Source organism: Lolium rigidum, chromosome 7 (assembly GCF_022539505.1).
Source record: "Lolium rigidum isolate FL_2022 chromosome 7, APGP_CSIRO_Lrig_0.1, whole genome shotgun sequence".
Taxonomy (NCBI): Eukaryota; Viridiplantae; Streptophyta; class Magnoliopsida; order Poales; family Poaceae; genus Lolium; species Lolium rigidum.
In genome coordinates, this window is record NC_061514.1 from 338,197,330 (window position 1) to 338,218,562 (window position 21,233).

The 21,233-nt window shown below is 47.2% G+C and overlaps 3 protein-coding genes across 3 annotated transcripts; 1 reads left to right on the forward strand and 2 right to left on the reverse strand.

Annotated features, from left to right (window-relative positions):
• Positions 1 to 1,928: 1,928 nt before the first annotated feature.
• On the reverse strand, positions 1,929 to 4,976 carry LOC124672210 (probable protein arginine N-methyltransferase 3). The gene is made up of 7 exons (XM_047208480.1): positions 4,680 to 4,976; positions 3,987 to 4,478; positions 3,785 to 3,882; positions 3,081 to 3,159; positions 2,741 to 3,001; positions 2,496 to 2,663; positions 1,929 to 2,384 (listed from the first exon to the last, which is right to left on the reverse strand). The coding sequence occupies exons 1-7, from the start codon at positions 4,974 to 4,976 to the stop codon at positions 1,947 to 1,949; spliced, it is 1,833 nt and encodes a 610-aa protein (XP_047064436.1). The 3' UTR covers positions 1,929 to 1,946.
• Positions 4,977 to 5,213: 237 nt separating this feature from the next.
• Positions 5,214 to 7,040, forward strand: LOC124673511 (thymidylate kinase-like). The gene is made up of 6 exons (XM_047209579.1): positions 5,214 to 5,260; positions 5,338 to 5,658; positions 5,796 to 5,907; positions 5,997 to 6,056; positions 6,433 to 6,537; positions 6,702 to 7,040. The coding sequence occupies exons 1-6, from the start codon at positions 5,214 to 5,216 to the stop codon at positions 6,810 to 6,812; spliced, it is 756 nt and encodes a 251-aa protein (XP_047065535.1). The 3' UTR covers positions 6,813 to 7,040.
• Positions 7,041 to 7,823: 783 nt separating this feature from the next.
• Positions 7,824 to 10,426, reverse strand: LOC124672214 (eukaryotic translation initiation factor 6-2). The gene is made up of 8 exons (XM_047208483.1): positions 10,355 to 10,426; positions 10,209 to 10,266; positions 9,404 to 9,500; positions 9,211 to 9,296; positions 9,085 to 9,129; positions 8,563 to 8,693; positions 8,360 to 8,470; positions 7,824 to 8,268 (listed from the first exon to the last, which is right to left on the reverse strand). Exons 2-8 carry the CDS (start codon positions 10,216 to 10,218, stop codon positions 8,011 to 8,013), a joined length of 738 nt encoding a protein of 245 aa, XP_047064439.1. The 5' UTR covers positions 10,219 to 10,266; positions 10,355 to 10,426; the 3' UTR covers positions 7,824 to 8,010.
• Positions 10,427 to 21,233: the final 10,807 nt, after the last annotated feature.

Here is a 21,233-nt window from a genome sequence, read left to right on the forward strand (position 1 = left end):
CCAATCATTCTTGGGAACCCTCTAGACTCGTTGATAGGCAGGAGCCGCCTTGTATTCTCAACAGTTGGCTCCCTACAATAATGTTGTCCGAACACGGCAATCACAGCTCGGCAAAACCTATACATTGCCTCAAGGCAGGTGCTCTCACCCATTCGAAGATACTCATCGAATATATCCGCAGCCATTCCATATGAGAGCATGCGAATAGCCGCGGAGCATTTTTGGTAGGAGGTGAAGCCTAGCGCACCTGTTGCATCGGGCCTGCATTGGAAGTAGGGGTCGTAGTTTCTGACGCCCCGTAGAATGACCAAGAACAGGTCCCTTGACATCGTGTACCGGCGCCGGAACACTTTTTCCGGGAACATCGGATTGGTGAGGTGGAAGTAGTCCTTGTGGAGGCGGGCCTGCCCTGCCACTCTGTTGCGCGGCAGGTTTTTGGAGCGTCCCTTCACAGAGCTCCGGTGCTCCGGCCCCGGGTTTGAGGTGAACTCGTGGATCATGGAGGCCGCAGTAGTTGCCAATGTCTGCGTCGACTGATCGGACTCCTCGTCGGAAGAGGAGTCAACGACCTCCGCGCGAAACTTCTCCACCATATGCCACATGTCCATTTGCGTGGGTACGAACTGTTGATCAATGGCCGCGCACAAATAGCGCCGAAAAAAGGGGAAGAAACCTACCGGCGCAACTGACCGAACAGGTTGTGGGCGGCGCGGAAGGGCGGCGGAACCGGCAACGTTTGGCCCCAAAATAGCCGGCAGGTACGCGCCGGAGCCAACCCCGAGTACGATCCTGCTCTCCCGCGTGGCGGCAACGGAGCCGACGACGAGTACTGCGGCGCTGCGGCGGGACAGCGGCGGATGGGGTTGGGGTGGTGGCATCGCACTAGGGCAGCAAATAAGGGGGAAAAGAAGCAAATCGAAGCGGCCGTTTTCGCTGTCCGTGACTTGCGGGACCGGGTAAAAAATGGAGAACGCTCGGCGCGTCCGCCGAGCGTCCGCGGAGACACAAACCTGGCCAGGTTTGCGTCTCCGCGGACGGTCCGGTCACTTTGCGTCGCCCCGCTGGAGCAGGGCCCAGACACATTTTCGATCACGGCGGACGAAAACGGACGCTCTATAGCATCATAAAAAGGACAGTGATACAATAGCTTAGCTACCAGATTGACTACGTAGAATAGTTAAGTATTTAAGCTGGCTGCAATTAGGCAATAGACTCTCTTTTTCTGTGTTATAGCCGGGCGCTTGCTCTGTCACCCGTTCTCTTCTCTCTTCACTTCTCTCACCTCCACAGCTCAGAATTTGCTGACACGTACTAGACCTAATATACTTGCTCTAAGTTCAGCTGTGCTGAAAAGGGAATTTTATATAGAAAAACCATTGCAAAAGAATTTGCACATGGCTTTAAATCTCTAAAATTTTCAGGTTGATTACGCAGCAAAAGAAGAAAGCAGCGATGGAAAACTTATAACTGGATAAAGAAAATATGCAGCTATGGTAATATCACTATGAATGCGAAACATTTGCCCTCATAACTTGTGAACATCATCGATGAAGAGATATTCAAATTCATCTGGGCCCATTTGATACATACATATATCTCAGATATACCCTTACCTCACATGCCCACCACAAAATCTAACTTAACTGAATAAATCATACTCTAATACTCCCTCCGATTCATATTAATTGACTGCAATATGGATGTATCTAGACACATTTTAGTTCTAGATACATCCATATTAGAGTCAATTAATATGAACCGGAGGGAGTAGCACTTTTAGTCGCTTTCATCTCCACCTAAACCTCTGTTGGGCCAAGTGTTCCCTTTCAGCCTACAGAACTTCAGAACAACCAAAGAAGGGGAAGAGTGGCGGTGGCTAGACCAGACATCTCCAGAGGGGAAAAAAGGCAAATACAAAACTTCATCTCATAAAGGCATGTCATCTCTCACAGGTTGAAGATCTGAGCTGGCCAGCTGCGCTTCCGGCCATCTGAGCTGATCCCTGTAGTTTCAATCGATATGTCTATGCTGCGGTGCTCAGAGGCCCTCACAATGCTTATGCGGGATCTGACTGTGACAGCTGGGCACTCAGCTGTGCCAACTGATGCAGATGAATCAGCCACTGATTCTTCATGTGTCATTGCGATGGGCTCTTCAAAGGTGAAGATTGTTTGTGACCAGTGAGTTGGTGTGGAGAACGGAGAGGTGGAGAGGACGACAGGCTTGTCCTTGCAGAATCTGTCTGTGAAGCCCGTGTCAAACCATAAGACAATACCATAGCACCAGGTTACTCCTGGTACAGCTGCATCACTTCTGCTCAGCCCTAGCTCCAAGCTTGAGGTGAAATCCATATCGCTTTCCTTCATAGATGCCAGATCAAATGACTGGAAAGAGAATGAATAAATAAAGATGTGAGATTACAAATATCTGCATCGGAAGGGACATCTGAGCACAAAATATTTAACACTTTAGATCTTGAGCTTGCTAAGACTTACATGGAGTACAGCAGTATCTGTCACAATATCTTGAGAAGGAAGTATATCAACAAGAGGAAATCGAGCTGAACTCCCTGTTACTTCTTTGCCAATACATGACATATCAAAGCCATATACATTCTCCCAAAATGGCAAGCTAGTTCCACCTCTCCCAAAACCAGCACCAAGCTTGAATCAGAAGAAACGGGTTACAAAATGCACAAAACAGAGAAAAATAATACAAGTAACCATTGCTATGAACTTACAATTGTTGCAGTATCTGGGAGAATAGCACCACCAGGTTTCAGGAAATGATCGCGGGCATATATAACTGAACTGAGCATGGATTCATACAGTAGGCAATAACCCATCCACTCGCTCACTAACACATCAAAGCCATTCGGTGGAATTTGTATCTTGTGGTTTAGCTCTTCAGCCTTGGTATGCACCACACTTATCACATGAGGACTACGGTTTTGTTCAACTTTTGTATTTTCATCATATAATAGACCATTGATTTTGGCGACCTGCACATTTAATGTAACTGTGAAATGTCATGGCAAAAAGAGGCCACTAGTTCAGTATTATGATTAACAAAATGCATACTTGGGTAGCCACAGAAGACATCTTTGCACTCCCATCAACAGCAACAACTTTAGATGCACCAGCCTTCGCTGCAAAGAGACTACAAGAAGAATCCATCAGCAACAGCCCAAGAGGCATTGACAAGTCAGTATACACAAAGAGTATTGATCTTCTGACAAGCCTTGCATTTCAATTGATATGACAACTACACAACAATTAACCCAACCAAATATCGCATTAAAAGAGGCACTGTTAACCAGGCCAGGTTCCGCCTAACACAGAACCAAGTCAGTGATCTCCCACGATATTGAGCACATTGTGCCTAGCCAAATGTTACATTATTTTATTCTTACTTAAGAATATGCCTATTATGTGTCCAAGTAGTGCTATAGTCTATTTGCCTATTATGTGTCCAAGATATGACAACTACACAACAATTAACCCCAACCAAATATCACATGAAAAGAGGCCAGGTTTGTGCCAAACTGTCAAAGCTCAATCCGCCTAACACGGAACCAAGTCAGTGATCTCCCACAATATTGAGCAAATTGCGCCTAGCCAAATCTTACATTATTTTATTCTTACTTACGAATATGCCTATTATGTGTCCAAGTAGTGCTATAGTCTATTTGCTTGTGATGGAACCAAGACTGCCAGCGTCAAGCGTCATGTTAAGACAGAGTAATCGAACCACGTAAAAACATATAACATCCTACATTACACACCTTAGAATTCCTGTACCACAGCCAACATCCAATACAGTTGCTCCATTTAAGAGGCTCGGATTTTCCAAAAGGGCATCTCTATAAGCATCTGTTCTTACCTGCAAAGGCCGGCACAGTCAGGGAGTTAGATGGTCTTGTGAATCACATAATCAACATGTATGAATTCAAAATCAAACCACACATATGCTAAGAGTCGACTTACTTTGTCGCCAAGCATCTCTCTATGAATGCCAAACGAACTATAAGACCCAAAGTAGTTATCATCCACAGTTTTAATTTCCTTGGCAGTAACACTAGCGCGTGTAATCTTCAGCTGCCTATCAGTCTGTTCCTCCAAAAGAGACCCGTTCTTATTTCCACCAGTACTAACTGCTTTCTCAAATCTAGCACTGATGTCAGAACAATCGTCGATAACGGTGTTCAGACCGTTACCCTGTGGCCCAGCAGACTTCCCGTTGCCCGCCGAACACTCCCCCCTTTCCACTGGTACTCCAAGATCCTCCTCTTCGTCGTCATCAAAGATAGACAAACTGTGCAGAAGCGAGTCGTCTTCCATGAAAGGTCTCAAGTACGAATCCTCCGCCCATGGAACCTTCCCCTCAAGTTGGGAAACCTCTGCTACATGCAAGTGGCTGCATAATTCGTTGTTTCCAGCGAAAGCTTGGCCGCAGCTCCAACACTTGTTCTCCGCAACCTGCAAATCGGTCATAAGGTTAACAAGTCACGGAGTTCAGTTAACAAGCACAAATGCACTCTAAATCAAGTTTCAGTGCCTAAGCAAGCTGTCATTTCCACTGTACTGAACTCAGGGTCCTAACCAATTAGCTTCTTCATAATATTCAAATTCGGTTGAAAAGCTTATTGCGGCCATGGGAGCAAGAGGAGAGGGGCGCACCTTGGACCGAACGAAATTGATGAGCTTGATGCACCCGTAGAAATCGAGCCCGAGCTCCCTCACGACCTTCTGGAAATCGAACCGGTGCTCGGAGCCGCAGTGCGCGAAGAGGGATCCCTCGGAGTCGAACCGCGAGCTGCAGAACAGGCAGAGGAGGCCGCCGCCGCCGCCCGCCGCGTCCTCGCCGTCCGACTCCCAGTCGTCCCACCCCTCCTCGCCCTCCTCCTCCTCCTCGTCTTCGCCGTCGTCGCGGAGCGGCTCTTGCTTGGGAGGGAGCTCGCGCGCGTGGGTCGCCATGGCCAATTTGCTTGCTTGCTCGTGGACGAGCGGCTGCAGCAGGAGCAGCAGCTGGGTTAAACCCTAGACGAAGCTTAACCCCTGTAGGTCAGCCAACGGGCCGGGCCGGGCCGAAAGAATGCTTATTTCGGCCCGCTCGGCCCATGATATGACCTCCACCACCTTGGTCTTTCTCCCCGTTGACAGCGCCGCCGCCACAGCCGTCACTCACCGGAGACCGCCGCCGTTCGCCTGTGCATGACTGCGCTGGTTCGGCTCGCCGGAAAAGCAGTTTCTTGGAGCAGGTAATCCGCCACCACCGCCGTTTTCCCTTCAACCACAATCCCCGACTAACCGTGCGCGCGTTCGATCTTCCTCGCAGGGGCGCCAGCGCCGCGGCGCCGCGCGGCCTCAGCCAGTTCTCTCCGCGCAGGAGCGCGTTCCAGGGTGCGAGGATGGAGAACGCCGCCGGGGGCCGCGGCGCGCTCATAGTCCTGGAAGGGCTGGACCGGAGCGGCAAGTCGTCGCAGTGCGCCCGGCTGCTGTCCTTCCTGCAAGGCAAAGGCTGCGCCGCCGAAGGGTGGAGGTTCCCCGACCGGGAGACCAGCGTCGGGAAGATGATCTCCGCGTACCTCGCCAACGAGTCGCAGCTCGACGACCGGACCATCCACTTGCTCTTCAGCGCCAACCGCTGGGAGAAGAGGTTTGTTGTTCCCTTCTGCAGAATCTGACTCTCTGCAGAATTCTTGGTATTGCACTGCATGATAGTATGTTCAGTGATTTGGATGTCCGTAGTAGTGTTCTGAATATGGAGTTGTTTGTTGGGTTTGTCATATGCAGAAGTTTGATGGAGAGCAAGCTGCTTGGCGGAACTACACTCGTCGTCGACCGCTACTCTTATTCCGGAGTGGCGTTTTCAGCTGCTAAAGGACTTGACATTGAGTGGTGCAAGGTCAGCTACGTGCCTGTGTAACGAGCTCGAGGTGTGCGCCTTCTTATTCGTGAAATTCTGACAAGTACTACCTTTTTTCTCTATTGCAGGCCCCTGAAGTTGGACTTCTAGCTCCTGATCTTGTGATATATCTTGATGTACAACCAGAGGTATTCCATTGGTCCTAATTCTGCCTATGGATTTAAAGCAGCCGATTTATAGGTTATTCATCGTATGTAATGTTTACTTCATGCTCTTGTGCATGTATCGTTTCATTTCTCACATACTGGGTGATAATGGCCGCCATAGCCCCATCTTTCTATCAAATAATCATACAGATAAAACTTAGTGATAGTGATTAACCTAAGATGTTCCTCCATTTATTTCAGTGTTGGAACACAAAAACAGTCTAATTCTATTGTCGTCTTAAGTCAGAGAACATGAAAAATCTGTAGTTCAGCCGAATTTGTTCCCCACCCAGTACCTGTCAACAATCTTACCCTTCTCTGAAGTTGTTTCACAGTAAATGTGTATCTACTGTTTCAGAAAGCGGCTGAAAGAGGAGGCTATGGGGGTGAAAGATATGAAAGAGTCGAGTTCCAAAAGAGCGTTGCTGAGCATTACCATTCACTCCGTGGTTCAACATGGAAGGTATGCTGACATAGGGCCCTTGTGTCTTCTTTCCCTCATTTGCTAGTAACTCCGAGTCCATGTTAGAGCAGTATACATTTCTAAAAATAGAATTTAGCATATTTTCCTAAGTTCTTCAACCATTTCTTATGTGAACTTCGCATTGCTTTTTTTCCTTCATGAAGGTTGTTGATGGTTCCCTTCCCATGGAGACCGTGGAAGGACAGATAAGAGAGCTAGCCATGAATTGCATTTCAGAATGCCAGGAGAAGCAACTTACCAATTTGGCCTGGTAGAGCTCACGCGGTGAAATGCCAAACCACATAGGCACATCAGGACAACTCTCTTTAGTGTGTGATTGACTGTTACTATGGATAGAGCTCTTAAGTGTGGTTGATTGTTACTCTGGATGAGATTCAGCATCTAGTAGCATTTTCTTTGCCCATTTATGTATTCCAACACATGTGTGCAAATGTTCAATACATATATGAGACGCTTAATGCTTTGGGGTGCTTATAATGTTTTTTGGCTGGCGATTTTTTTATGCATGTGATTTTGGTGATCTTGTTACCTCAGATTTGTGTTTTTTTATTTCATATATGGACCAGAAAATAGGAGCTCTAGCCCTATTTCAGGTTCTGAATTTTGACGATAAAGTTTCAACAAACTATCTCTGACATCATCAAATAGAACAAAACAACATTTGACCTTCTGGTCCGTCTGTTAAACTATACTTAATTAATGAAATGATGAAAGCTGCCACTGTTTCAAATAAAATTATGGTTTTCATTTTCAGCAATGAGAAAACAGTGTAGTATATTCGAAGTCCATGTACAATTAACCGCTATAGCTCTGCTACAGCGCCCAAATAGCATATTTTGAGGTGTCATAGCGTGCTATTTTTTCCTTAAATTTCAGACGAGGTACCACAATAAAGATGTGACTATTGTTGTGATGATGTTAGAAACAATGCTAAGGGATGACAATGTGAAGGAATGGTGGTGCACATGGAGAGAGCGTAAGAAATACAGTGGTGTTAAAAGGGTGATGTAGTGAAACATACTAGTAATAAATTGTTGCATTGAACGCATTTGAAAAAACAGAACAAATAATGCGTACATATTTTGTTTTCGTTCAACGCACAGGTATTTAGCTAGTATATATATGTGCTGCAAGAAATGTTGCAAATTTTTGGATTTTACAGAACTTTTTACAACTATAAACTAAGAGCATACTGGACAGTACACCTCACGTTAAGGTGCTAGTGCAACCAATGCTGCAGTAGAAATGCAAGTTAAACTATCACAGGGCGAGAGCACAACTTCCAATACCATAAGCTTTACCAATACACAGCATAAGTTTGTAATTCGAAATTCAGCAGACAAAGGTACAGCAGAAGTAACAGCTAAGACAGGAAGGATTTTTGGCTACTGTCTGTCAAGAGTACAGCTTAGACCTGATACTCAAGAACCACTCGGCGTGACCATTGATATTTTAGACATAGCTGTCAATCAGCGACTTCCTCATGTCATCGACGATCGCCGTGGGCTGCCCCTCTCTCAACTTGAAGACACTCTCGATGACTGAGAGCTCAGTAGCCGTTGTGTCTGAGCCACAGAAGGCAGTCCAGTCATTCACAGTCATGCCAGCAGCAATGACCTCGCTACCTCGGTTTACGGTTCCAGCAACAAGTGGGACTTGGAGCAGCGTGGACAGCTCATCAAGATCTTCAATGGATGTGTGAGGATGGACCTGTTCCACCAATGCATTGTACATTAGAAACTGAAAAAAAGAAACAGGTGAAAAACGATGAAATGAAATGGAGATGCAGTTGATGCCATACCAATCCACCCCTGTTAGAGAATGCACAGTAGCTCCCAACAAGGATATTTCCAGCAATGGTCTGACGGAACACCTCAACCCCAAGAACATCAGCAATAAGCTCCTCAGTTGCCTGGAGAATCAAATAAAGAGAAGTTTTAGTTTGGAGGTAACCGAGGGAAGGCAGAAGGTAAGAAAATATTTAATAGACATGCGTAGGGATACCTTGTCAAGGTCAGGGTGTGTAAGTGCAACATGGTCATTGCAGGATATGCAGTTGCCAAGGGCAGACAGCCTTTCATCAATGCGCTGAACAACCACTTGATCAGGCAGGCAGTTCCTCAGATGCTGAAGCTCTAGAACAATTTCAACCCCAGGGAACAAATAAGCATGACAAATATCGTAACATCACTTGCCTAAACAAATCATGCCTCCACAGAAACAAGAGATCTCTAAGTAACTACAGACTTGCAGTATTAAAATCATCCTGAAAATGAGTGCTGGTAGAATGCAATTTTTCCTAGTTCTGCATTTACAGTTTAAAACGGAAATGGTGTTCATTTCAGAACAACAGGAAATGAATGCAGCTGAAGAATATAACAGGATTGGGGACAAGCATAGCTGTATTAACACACGTAACAACTGCATTATGCCAGAGATCACATGCAAATGTACACGGTGACACAAAAGAGGTAACAGAATAGTTCAATGATTACAGCACAGGGCAAGTTTACTGAAATAAATTACCTTGATCAGTGGTAGTATGTGGCAAGAGAAGTCCATTCTTGTTTCCTGGGGTCATGAAGAAGGTAAGTACATTCCTGGCAAGTGGGAGATAGCTCAAATTTGACAAATAGAAGTTAAAATACTAACCAACACACAGTCGACCAATTATTCTAGTGCCGCCAATAGAGGTCTTGACCACAGGGATGACATCTGCAAGCTCAGACTCAAATGTACTGCAAAAGTTCAAATCATTTAGAATTAGTTATTGCTCTTGTTCCACCAAAATTCCAATAGTTCAAGAACCCCTAAAGCTAAAACCAAAGGAAAATTTGATCCCAACCTGTAGAAGTTCTCTGACCCTCCAATTGCAACCAGACAGTAGGCATTTGTCAGCTTGGAGAAAACACCAACTTCACAGTTGTTCTCAAACTGAATACCTACAAATGGTAGAAAACAGAAGTATAAGATAAACATACAAAGAGTAAAGGAGCAGAGTTGCCGCAAAATGCACATCAGCTTCAACCATAAAAGTGTCAATTTCTACTGTAAAAGAAACACATGAACTTCCTATTGTGAACAGAAGTATTAAGATAAACATACAAAGAGTGCAAGGAGCAGAGTTGCCGCAAAATGCACATCAGCTATAACCATAAAAGTGTCAACTTCTACTGAAAAAGAAACACATGAACTTCCTATTGTGAACACACAATTTTTATGCCCACTTATCGTGGTCATTAAGATATCCACTTAGAGGTGTGCCAGATGATTGCACATCATAATTTCAGCGCACAACAACACCACCTCTATATGAGTTGCTGATGTGGCAGACTCGCCTACAATCTCTAACTAGAGTGTGCATCGGCAGCTGCTTTCTCAAACACAAAACTACCCCAAATATTGATTAGAGTTCTAAATCCTACACAAGGAAAAGCAAACCATATCCATACAGACAACTATCCTATCAACCTACACCTTGATGTCTAAATAACAACCACTCTCATCATCATCTAACCAACAGCGCAGCCATCGCAACCAATCAATTCATACAAATACAAAACCACATAGATCAATAATCAAGGGCCATTTCCGAAGCCACCGAAGTCATGGAGGAAAGACCTCGCACTGGAAGACAGACGGAAACTTACGAGTCGCCATGGTCGATTCCTCTTCGCAGCAGCCGCTTCTCCACGAACAAGCACGAACCTGCAGATGAAACGCACAGATGATTCAACGAGCAGACGGATAGGGAAGAGGAATGGTTGGTACAGGGGAAGGAACCAGGGCGGCGGACCGGGAGGGGATCGGGAGGCGGTGGCCGCGGCGGTGGGAGTTTAGGGTTTCGGCGTGCGACGTTCCGGAAGAAGGGGAAAGGGATGGCAGCCGTGGCAGCGTAGTATATGAGCACGCGCCGCTCGGGGAGAGCGGTTGATTGGTGGACCGGACGGGTTGGGCCTATCGGGCGCGATAGGCCCGAACGCCCTTTTAGGCCCATATTTGATGCCATGGCACTCCAGCTAGGGTTTTTGTACCCTGTCGGCGATATGGCATGCGCGGCGAAAGGCGATCCACGAGCAGATTTTTCAGAGTCCAATGTTGGTGCATGATTTTATTGAGAAATTTGTTGCGGACCTGTCTCTCTTAGACAAGGGTAGGAGAAAGTTGGTGGCTCCCCAGGGGTGGAAGCGTCGGAGTGGATCCCGCCTCCACAGGGTAGGGAGGCGATCGGTTTAGGGTTTAGGGATTGCATAAGTGTCATTGCGAGTTTGGAACAGGGGACGATGGGGGGGCTATGCACACATTGTCCATGAATTAAAGAGTCGGTGAAGGATTTTGATGTCGTGATGTTTGTCCACGAGAGTAGAAGATCCAATAAAGAAACACGCATGTTAGCTAGGAGTTGTGTGCTCAATGAGCAAGGTCGCCACGTTTGGCTTTTGGCACCATCGGTTAGTGTTTGTATCCCTTTGAACATTGAAGTTTAATAAAGTTGTCGACCCCTAAAAAACAGATATCCTCCCTGTGTCCTCTCTTCATTTATTCTCTTTCTTTTTTCTATGAGAAAATAGGAGGTCCAGGTTGCAAAGAGAAGGAAAAAAAGAGGAGGCTTAGAAGGGAAGGTACCCGCTACTCCTTCCCCGAAAACGGACACTATATCGATTGAGATCGCGGACAACATTAAAATGTGTCATGGCAGTTGGTGCAGGTTAAGGGTTTCGGGTCGAAGGGAGCTTCCCTATTCTCTCCCTATATCGAATTGAGTGGATGAGGGCCTCCCTACGATAGGGAGGTGAGTATGAAGAGAGTTGGAATTCCTCTAAGCCGATCTAACACCATCCGACCTCGTAGTTTGCCACCTATTTTGTGGCGATGATGTGCCACCTCACCAAAATGACATGTTGTTCATTCATGTTATCTTTTTCGCTCACCCTTACCATTGAAGGCTTGGTGCCACCTCCTTATTCTATCGTGTTATCTTGTCGCAATGATTCTTGTCTTTTATCAACAGAATCAGGGAGATTGACACACCATCTAGTTGTCTAGCACAACACCTTTACATGTCATAGGGAACCACCTAGGTTGAGAGAGCTCATATTTTCCAATAGCTACCCTAGCCTGCAAACACTAACCTAATGCTGCAAATCGTGACCCTACCCCTAAATTTTAACTTACTATAGCAAGCATATAAGGTCACCTTTTGGAACTAGAAGGCCGTGTGCTCCTACATATTGGGCACAATAAACCACTCAATTTGAATGTTCTAATCACCTGGGATGTTGCAAACAAATGGCTCCTTACAAGCTAAATATTTTCAACCCCGAGTAAAATGTTTTTAAAAAACCAGTCCAACACAGCTAAATTTTCAGCCTTCACTAGCCTCTCAACTCAATTTCGCATCTGATATATGCTAAATGAAAAACCAAACAATGCAATTTCATACAAATACAAAAGAAAGGTCACCAGATTATGAAAGATGTAAGACACTAGGAGAGGGCGTCGCATGAAGTACACGGTGTAGTAATAAATCCTAAAACCCAGTTACGACATGTACAGTGAAAGATAAGATGGTCTTCTCTTACGAATCCAAATTTGTCTGGAAAAAGGGAAACGAAATATACGATACGTTATCTCCCGGTGCCACAATACGTGATATAAATGCTCACATCATGCATACAAAAATAAGAAATGTATGATGAGCATACGACATCAAATACAGTGGAAAAATTATCTAATCGATTGAATAGATCTTATCTTCAGAATCGATTAGGATTTAACTGATGTAGATGACCAAACTGAAATCTGTACAATTGGCCCGTGTCCGTGTCCAGATAATCTCGGCGACATTTTGTTCATTCCAGGTCGATCCTCCCAGCCTGTGGATAACTGAACACCAGGAAATGTGTACAATTTTTAGAACAGTGATGCGGGCGACTGGGATCATGCACAAGTACCAGTCTCTCTTTCTGGACAAAATATATTGAGCTGAACTGATGATCACTCTTGCTGGGTGCTGCGACGTATGCGCCTACGTATATTTCCGATAAGATGGACGGCGACGCCCAAACAATGTCTGCTGGCGCCGCTATCTTCTGCTCTTCTTCGATGGGTAGATTGTCTCTCCGTCTTTCCAGCCAAGATGGCCCGGGATGCTGAAAGCGATCGGTGGTCTCGCGGCCGGCTCCACTAAATAATGCACCTGATACAAAGAGATCGGCGATCTTATTTCTTCCAGTATTTAACCCAGCCCGGAGTATATTCTTCCTGTTCTGTTTAACACTTGCCTTCATCCAAGTGTAGTAAAATAAATCGCTTGGATCGACAAGATAACAGTTTTCTTGGCACATCTTGGCTGCCTTTTTGGGATGGAGAAGTAGTCACTTGCACTTGTTGGTGTGATGTGGCCTTGAAAGGGGATGGCAGATTAGTTTAGTGCCGTGCACTTATGGTGTTTGACATACTACATGTTAACAACTTCACTAGGTGGGAAATTCCAAGGGCCAGCTAGCAGTCCAGTGAACTGCTTACTGTGCACGCAGTTTGCTAGTACAAGCTTCATCAGAAAACTGGCAGGATTTAAACCAGCAGGTGTGCAACTGAGTGACTTTTCGGCTCCTGCAGCTGCAGGGATTAAACATTACATACCGACCACAACTCGTGTTTCATGAATTGCCGCTTCAACTGTACAATTAGTCCTACTTTGATTGATCTGTGCACTTGAAGGTTTTTGTAAGAATGATGCTGGATCAGGCGGCGATGCGTGAACGATTAGATCGAGCTAACAGTATCTTGTACTCTCGATTCATCTGTTTCGTGATCACTGGTTTTACCGCTTGTATAGAACCTTTACATTTTTTAAACGAAATAGAAGCTTTATGTTAATTTCAGCCTTTCAGGCGTCATTCAGTCCTTATTTTACTGAACTGTTTCGAACAAAATCTCGTGAAATGGGTATAGATGTTCGCTAAGTTCGTTAACTACTCCGTAGCACATCAGAATGTAGCGAGTCTGCTCATTCCTATGGTTCTTAATTTGTTAGAGGACCTTTATGGCCCTCATCATTGGACACTTGTTCCGCGAGGAATTGGCACACAGCTACGCGACCCTATCTGCAAAAAAAGGACTAAAGCATTCCCCAAAAAAAACACCCGAAATTCTGCATCAGATGTTTGATTGCACGGTTGCAGCATTATGGAGTTGTGTTAATGATCAGATATTAGAATCACTCCGCTGCCACCCGTTTGGTCATAATCTTACTCTTACCTGGCTTCTGTGTGGGTTTTTGAGGCAAATCGGTCGGTTTCCCCACTGTGTATATTTTTAAATTTAAAAGTCATATGGTACAAAGGGCTGTTACTACAGGATAGCAACAAAAATCTAGCTAAAAGACCATAGGCCTAAAAAGAGAGAAAAGAAAACAGAACGACTGTAAAAATTATCGAAATCTCTCGGCCCAAATTTTGAGACCAGCATAAGACTTTACCATTGGCTTCTGTGTGGGTTCATCTCCGAAAGCCATCACCCATCGATGACCCCGTCGGGCAATGGGGCTCTATGAGATGATGCGTGTGCGTCCATTAGATTAATCCCGTCCGGATTCCGGGAATCCAAATCCGGCCAACAAATATATCCTCAGCTTGCTTTTTCCGTTATTGTTTTTTAAGGGTTTGTTTGATTGCTTGCTTCGAGTGCAAACAATGAATAAAGGACTGCCTATTATGCTAGAGTATTACTCGTTGGCTCATTCTACTAGACTTTTTGGGACTGAATTAGCCACTTGCGCTGGCTTTGAAAGGGAATACCAGATTTGTTTAGCGCTGTGTCTGTATGGTATTTCACTTGTTAATTCCATTAGGTGAATAAGTTCAGGCACCGGCACTCAAGTGCACCAGTTAATTACTAGCTTAATCATACACTACTAGGAAAAGGCCTAGCCGTAAGGTTGACTTCAGTGGCGCACCATGATGGCCGTGCGCCACTACTACTTAGCAGTGGCGCACCACAAAATGGTGGGCCACTGTTACAAATGTAGTAGTGGCGCACCTTGTTTGTGGTGCGCCATTACTAATTCCTGGCAGGAGGCCAGCTCCCACCCAAAACTAATAGTGGCGCACGTCTCCATGGTGCGCCACCGCTACATGGCTTACTTATAGCGCATGTCTTTGTGGTGCGCCACTGCTAGGAGGTGGCCGGGGCCCTTTAGAGATGAGGGCTTTAGCAATGGCGCACCGCTTGGTGCGCCACTACTAGGTATGGCGCACCGCCGACATGGTGCGCCACCGCTAAGTTGGGCAGGGCGTGGGTTTACAGGTAACAGGTGAGCAAGTGGCGCACCACTTAGCAAAGTGCGCCATTGCTATGTCACCCTAGCAGTGGCGCACGGCTAGGTGGTGCGCCACCGCTAACCTGGGACCATTTCCCGCTTTTCCCCCTCCACTCACATGTGCCACCCACTTTCCCCAAACACTCTTCCACCACCACCTCCCACCAAATCTGGATCTGGTCGTGTTGCCCCTCCTTCCCACCTCATTTTCACCTCTTCATTCACCAAAATTAAGTTGGTAAACTTAATTTTCTTCATAGGTAACTAATGGTGAAGCTTTCTTAGCTCAATACCCTACTCAATCTCAACTTTTTACCTCATCCAACACTCTAGGTCTCGCCGTATCGGTAACTTTGTTGGTTTTATGCTTTGTGTGTGAACGGTTCCGATCGTCTTGCACACACGTCATGCACATATGTTATGTGCGAAGCTCGATGATATCATGTGTACGTGCGCATGCGCGAAAAGCGTCACGTACGTGCATGTGTGTTGTATGCGAAGCCTCCGGATCCACATGTGTGTTGTATATGCGAAGCCTCCACACATGTGTTGCATGTGTTTTTGTTTGCGGGGATTTGAAATGCGATGGAGTTGCCAATATTTTGCCGAAACGTTGATTCATTTCCGTTTCGGCGAATGTTGGGCATACTACGCATATACATGTCCTATTTTTAGGGAAGGTCATGCCAAAATTTTCTTTTGGTATGCTAAGATATCCATTTTCTCTATATCCGCAGAGCGACCATGGTCCGCATGATGAGCGAAGGCGTTGTGGCTAGGTTTTTGAAAGCCGCGACAGACGAGATGATTAGAAATAACCAAAAGGAGATAAGATGTCCGTGTCGAAGATGCAAGCTAACGAGCCTTATGGACCCTAAAGCCGATATGGTGCGGGACCACCTTCTCATGCGTGGTTTCATGGATGGCTATCGGTGGGAAGGCGACGAAGATGATTATGAATTTGTCCATGGGAATTCAACAAGAAGTAAGGAAGGCCGAGGTGATCGGGATGTAGAAGATCTCGGGCATGATCGGGATGTAGAAGATCCCGGAGATGATGATGACCACAATGTAGGAGATCCTGGACCCGATGATGAGGAAGATCAAGATGGAGGTCATCATGACGATCATGAAGATGAAGACGATGAACCATCGTCGATGGACCGAGTGCGGGACCCTTATCTTCAAGAGCTGCTTCTCAGCGTACGAGTAACGCAAGAGCTGCCGCCCGAGAGAAAGTCAAGATGGATCAACTGGAGGTAGACGCTGTTACTCCATTGTATGAAGGATGCAGGCCGGAGGATACCCGCCTGAAAGTAACGCTCATGGCTCTGGAGATGAAGGTAAAGCACAAAATGACCGACACATCCTTCAACGACAACATGTCATTTCGCGGGAACGTCTTCCCAAAGGTAACACGTGTCCGACTAGTATCGAGGAGGCCAAGAAAATCGTGTGTCCTCCGGATTTACCGCATGTGAAATACCATGTGTGCTTGAACGATTGCATCATTTATCGGAACGAGCACGCAGAGTGTACCATATGTCCGGAGTGCGGCGTCAGTCGGTACAAGAAGGGGAAGAAAGCTCCTCGGAAGGTGGTGTGGTACTTTCCAATCACTCCTCGTCTGCAGCGGTATTTCGCGGATCCTAAGCAAGCAAAGCTAATGCGCCGGCACGCGGAGATGAGGAAGGGAGAAGATGACGCAGATGATCCGAAGAAAAAGAAAAAGGACAGGATGTTGAGACACCCTTCGGATGCTAGCCGGTGGAATGCGTTGGACCTCGAGTACCCGGAATTTGGGGACGATCCTAGGAACATAAGGCTGGGCGCGAGCACCGATGGAGTCAATCCGTTTGGCAGCCGGAGCAGCACGCATAGCACCCGGCCCGTGTTTGTGTGGATGTACAACCTCCCCCCTGGTTGTGCATGAAGAGGAAGTACATTCAAATGAGTATGCTAATTGAAGGGCCGAAACAACCAGGGAACGACATCAATCCGTATATGGGGCTTCGAAAGAGGAGCTAGCCACGCTATGGGACACGCCTCGCCAATACGTGGGACGCCGCCGCGGAAGAATATTTCCCTATGAGAGCCGCAATGCTCACGACGGTGCACGACTTTCTCGGTTACGGATATGTCGCGGGGCAGGTGGTCCACGGATTCAATGCATGCGTAAGGTGCATGGACGACACAACGTACCGCCGGCCTAGATAGAGATCCCGGGTCCTCGAAAACGGTGTTCATGGGACATCGAAGGTGGCTTCGCGAGGACGACCCATGGAGGAAACGCAAGGATCTGTTCGATGGTGAAGACGAACCCCGAAGACGGCCACGTACGAGAAGCGGCGAGCAAATAGACGAGCTATTGAAAAATTGGAAAGAGTGCCCACCGCCGGGAAAGAAGCGAAAGGCGCCGGAGCCGCTGCTTAAGGTATGGAAGACGAGGTCTGTTTTCTGGGACTTGCCGTACCGGAAGATCCTCCGTGTGCCTCACAGCCTTGATGTCATGCACATCACGAAGAACGTGTGCGAGAGTCCGCTTGGTACCCTCCCGAACATGCCGTAGAAGACCAAAGATGGGCCGAAAGCAAGGTACGACTTGCAATCAATTGGGATCAGGGAGGAGCTTCACGCGGGACGCCCTAATGATGATGATGACGATGACGATGATGAGGCGGAGGACACGCAAAGTCGTCGCAAGGGAAAAATTCCAAAAAGATTGAATATTACCGCCCCCCGCGTGCTTCACTCTAAGTCGAAGGAGATGGAGCAGTTTTCGACTGTCTCCTAGGAGTAAAACTTCCCTACGGTTACGCGGGGAAGATAAGCAGTACCTAGACAAAGCGAAGCAGAGGTTCAGCGGGATGAAGTCTCACGACTGTCACGTGCTGATGACGCAGATACTTCCGGTTGCAATCCGTGGGATCATGGATGCGCACGTCCGTGAAACGCTTTTTGGCCTATGCAACTTTTTCGACGTCATCTCTCGGAAGTCTGTTGGCGTGAGGCAACTTAGAAGGCTACAGGAAGAGATCGTGGTGATACTGTGCGAGCTTGAGATGTACTTCCCGCCCGCTTTCTTCGACGTTATGGTGCATCTGCCGGTACATATCGCGGAGGATATCATCCAACCGGGCCGACGTTCCTGCACAAGCATGATGCCGTTCGAAAGGATGAATGGTGTCATCAAAGGGTACGTTCGCAACAGGGCACGTCCGGACGGAAGCATAGCCAAGGGTTTTCTCGACCGAAGAGTGCATCTCCTTCGCACGAGTTATCTAGAAATCGAGAACCCCGTTGGCCTCGCCCGTAAACAGGCATCTCGGGAAGCTCGCCTGGATGGGGTCACCGCGACGGTAGCCGCGAAATGCATGTCGACTTCAAGGGTCGAATCGCCGACTTTGAAAGAGCAAACCTAGTCGCGCTACAACACATAGACGTGGTCGATCCTTGGGTGGTAGAGCACAAAACCTTCATCGCAAAGACGTACAAGTGATCAGGGCCAACGGAGGACTGGACGGAGATATAATCAAAGAGCACAACTCAACCTTCACGCGGTGGTTCAAGGACAAGATGCCGACGTACCCTATAGACGAGGATTCTTCTCGCGGAAGAAAAACTCATATTCGCCTTGTCACAGGCGCCGAACACAACCTCGATGACATTTCAGTGCGTACGATATCAACGGCTACACATTCTACACCGAGGAAAAGGACATGAAGAGCGATTATCGAACTCCGGGTAACGATGGAGTCCTACACCGGTGACGTCAGCGTAGATACTACGGAAAGATCGAGGAGATCCGGGAGCCGAGCTACGCCGGAGAGAATGTGCCGATGTTCCGTGTCGTGTGGGCCAAGAACGTCATAAAAGAAGACCGGCATTTCACCACCATGGTTATACCCGAAGCCAACCACATGCCGGGCGCAAAGGTCACCGCGAAATATGCACGCGGTACTGGGCTCCAAGTGGACCGTCGTTTCTTTCATTACCAGCGGCAGCCTCCTACCGTTAGTCGCAGGAGAGGCAAAGAGCATCATCTAGTGGGATGAGCCGCCACCGAGCTCAGACTAGACCCTGGTGACGCGATCCGAAGATGGAAGATGACGACGACGATGATGAAGAACCATACACAACAAGAAGAAGCAAAAGACCACCCTACCCAAAGGCCGTCCATTCAAGAGAAGAAGTCTAGGAGTTCCCGGGCTAAATTATTCAACCGCGAGAAAGAAGGTGAAGATTGTGAAAAGATCACTATGTATCATTTTCTCTGTATGAATACTGGATGTCATGTTGTTAATCTTCACATACGTACCGTATCAAAATAGGACATATAATTTACATTTTGTGATATTTCTAGACTCTGCAGTATTTTAAATATTCTACATAATTATAACTATTTATGCCTTTTATTTTGGCGTATTATGCTATTTTGATGTTTATTATAGTGTTAAATCAATTTAAAAGAAAAGGAAAAATCTAAAATGCTGTGTCCAGGACTCGGTCGGCGGTGGTTTGGGTACAAGCCAACCAGGGCAAGAGCGTTGCGGCACTAGTCGGAATGCGTCGAATCCCCACGCTGCTGAAGCTTTGACCTTGGGCATAGTACGTAGTGGCGCACCCCTAGAGGTGCGCTACGTGCTGCGTTGGCGCACCGCTAGAGGTGCGCTATTGCTAAGGGTGTCCGTGGACTTAGCCAAACTTCGTCCCGACCGCGCATCCGCCATTCCCCCAGTCTTCCCCAGAGTACTCACTCGAGCCTCTCCGACTGCCGCGCCGCCCTCCCCCGAACGACGCGAGCTGAGCCGGCGACGCCCTCCTCGTCCGCCACCTCTCCGACGCCACCTCCACCGCGCCACCCCTCCTCTCACGCGCCGAGCCGCCACGCACACCGCCGCCCCGCATCCCTCCTCCCCTCGACTACCGCCCGCCATCGCCGCGTCGCCGCGAGGGAGGCCCGTCTCTCCTCGCGCCCTCTGCCACCTGGCCATCCCGCCCGGACCTCTACTAGATCCTCAGTCATGGAGGCGCCTCGGCCAGCCAGGCGAACTCCACAGCTCCTAACGTCCGCGCCGCCCGTTCAACGGCCCCGTGCCCGTCGAAATCCCTCCGGCAGGCGCCGAACCTCCCTCCCCGACCCCACATCCGCCAGGCGTCGCGCATTTTGGACACCATGCGGCCCGTGCTGCCGACCCCGTCGTGTCTTCCCGTGCTCGCCCCCTTGCACGCTATTCGCCAGTCTGCCTGCCTTGGGATTGGGTCTCTCTGCCTCCCAGGCCTGCTCGTCGACTGCTGACTGGTGACACGCGCACAGTGTATCCATTTTCTCGAGTCGAACCTCTTATTTAGGTGGAGTTGGAACACAAATGGGTACGTGCTAAGTAACTACGGTATAATTCGTGGCTTGTGCTGAAGGTGTAGGCAGAGGAAGTTATTGTAGCTTTCTCGATGGGCTTCGTGATCGCACTGATGCATCTGATCGCTCTACCGTGTGCTTGACCACATATGTGGTCGTTGTGGTGTAAGAGTAGAGGTTGCTTTGCTAGCTCCACGACATGTGCTTGCTTGCCGGTAGTGAATGCAGAGTGTTGATATGCATACTTAGTTGCTGGTAGTGTGCAAGTGTTAGTTGCTAGGTTGATTGCTAGGTTTAGGAAATTTAGGTTGATAGCTGCGCTGCTAGGTTGATTGTTGCTGCTGGTAGGTTTAGGAAATTTAGGTTTAGGTGGCGTAGCTTATAGCTTGCTTGCTGTGTGCTATGTGCTTACAATTTAAAGCGAGTTAGTTTTTAGCTCTATCGGATGAAAGCTTGATGTTCTTGCTGCATATGTGTATCATTTAGCTCACTCGAGCCCATCCTTTATTTTGATGTTTACATGTATATTATGTTATTTTGGGAAGTCTATGGTTTTCCCCACATATGCTACTTGCATTGCTAAGTTTCTTGTATTTATAGTTCCATATATAATATGGCTCGAAAGCATACAAGTGTCTTTGTTGACGAGTAGGTTTAGTGGTTTTAAAATTTGGAAATGTTCTCTCGTTGAAAATGGAAATTTGTAAATGTTCTCTCTTGACAAAGAGGGTTTAGTGGCTTGCACTCATTGACTGGGAAGAACTTCTATGGTAACATGTAGGTTTAGCAAATGCCTGAAAAATTTGAATGCACCAACCAATTTACCCAAAAATTACATTGCAGTGAATATATGACTCTCACAGATCATTTTAGCTCTAGTTGCTCTGCTATTTGTGAGTTAAGTTGCTTGGACTGAAATTTTAAATCTGCTTTGGCCGCATGTGAGACAAGAGTCCCAGCTTTGCCGCCGCTATGTGCTTGCTAGGTTGTTTG

What these genes read in the sequence shown, in the direction of transcription:
- LOC124672210 (XM_047208480.1), bottom strand. Translation starts at nt 4,976, where the DNA reads ATGGCGACCCACGCGCGCGAGCTCCCTCCCAAGCAAGAGCCGCTCCGC. An exon ending in TGTGGTACAGGAATTCTAAG is followed by an intron (nt 3,160 to 3,784) that starts GTGTGTAATGTA and finishes TTCTTCTTGTAG; the next exon opens with TCTCTTTGCAGCGAAGGCTG. An exon ending in CAGATACTGCTGTACTCCAT is followed by an intron (nt 2,385 to 2,495) that starts GTAAGTCTTAGC and finishes TTCTCTTTCCAG; the next exon opens with TCATTTGATCTGGCATCTAT.
- LOC124673511 (XM_047209579.1), top strand. Translation starts at nt 5,214, where the DNA reads ATGACTGCGCTGGTTCGGCTCGCCGGAAAAGCAGTTTCTTGGAGCAG. An exon ending in AAAGCAGTTTCTTGGAGCAG is followed by an intron (nt 5,261 to 5,337) that starts GTAATCCGCCAC and finishes TCTTCCTCGCAG; the next exon opens with GGGCGCCAGCGCCGCGGCGC. An exon ending in GCCAACCGCTGGGAGAAGAG is followed by an intron (nt 5,659 to 5,795) that starts GTTTGTTGTTCC and finishes TGTCATATGCAG; the next exon opens with AAGTTTGATGGAGAGCAAGC.
- LOC124672214 (XM_047208483.1), bottom strand. An exon ending in GGGTCAGAGAACTTCTACAG is followed by an intron (nt 9,297 to 9,403) that starts GTTGGGATCAAA and finishes GAACTTTTGCAG; the next exon opens with TACATTTGAGTCTGAGCTTG. An exon ending in CACACCCTGACCTTGACAAG is followed by an intron (nt 8,471 to 8,562) that starts GTATCCCTACGC and finishes TTGATTCTCCAG; the next exon opens with GCAACTGAGGAGCTTATTGC.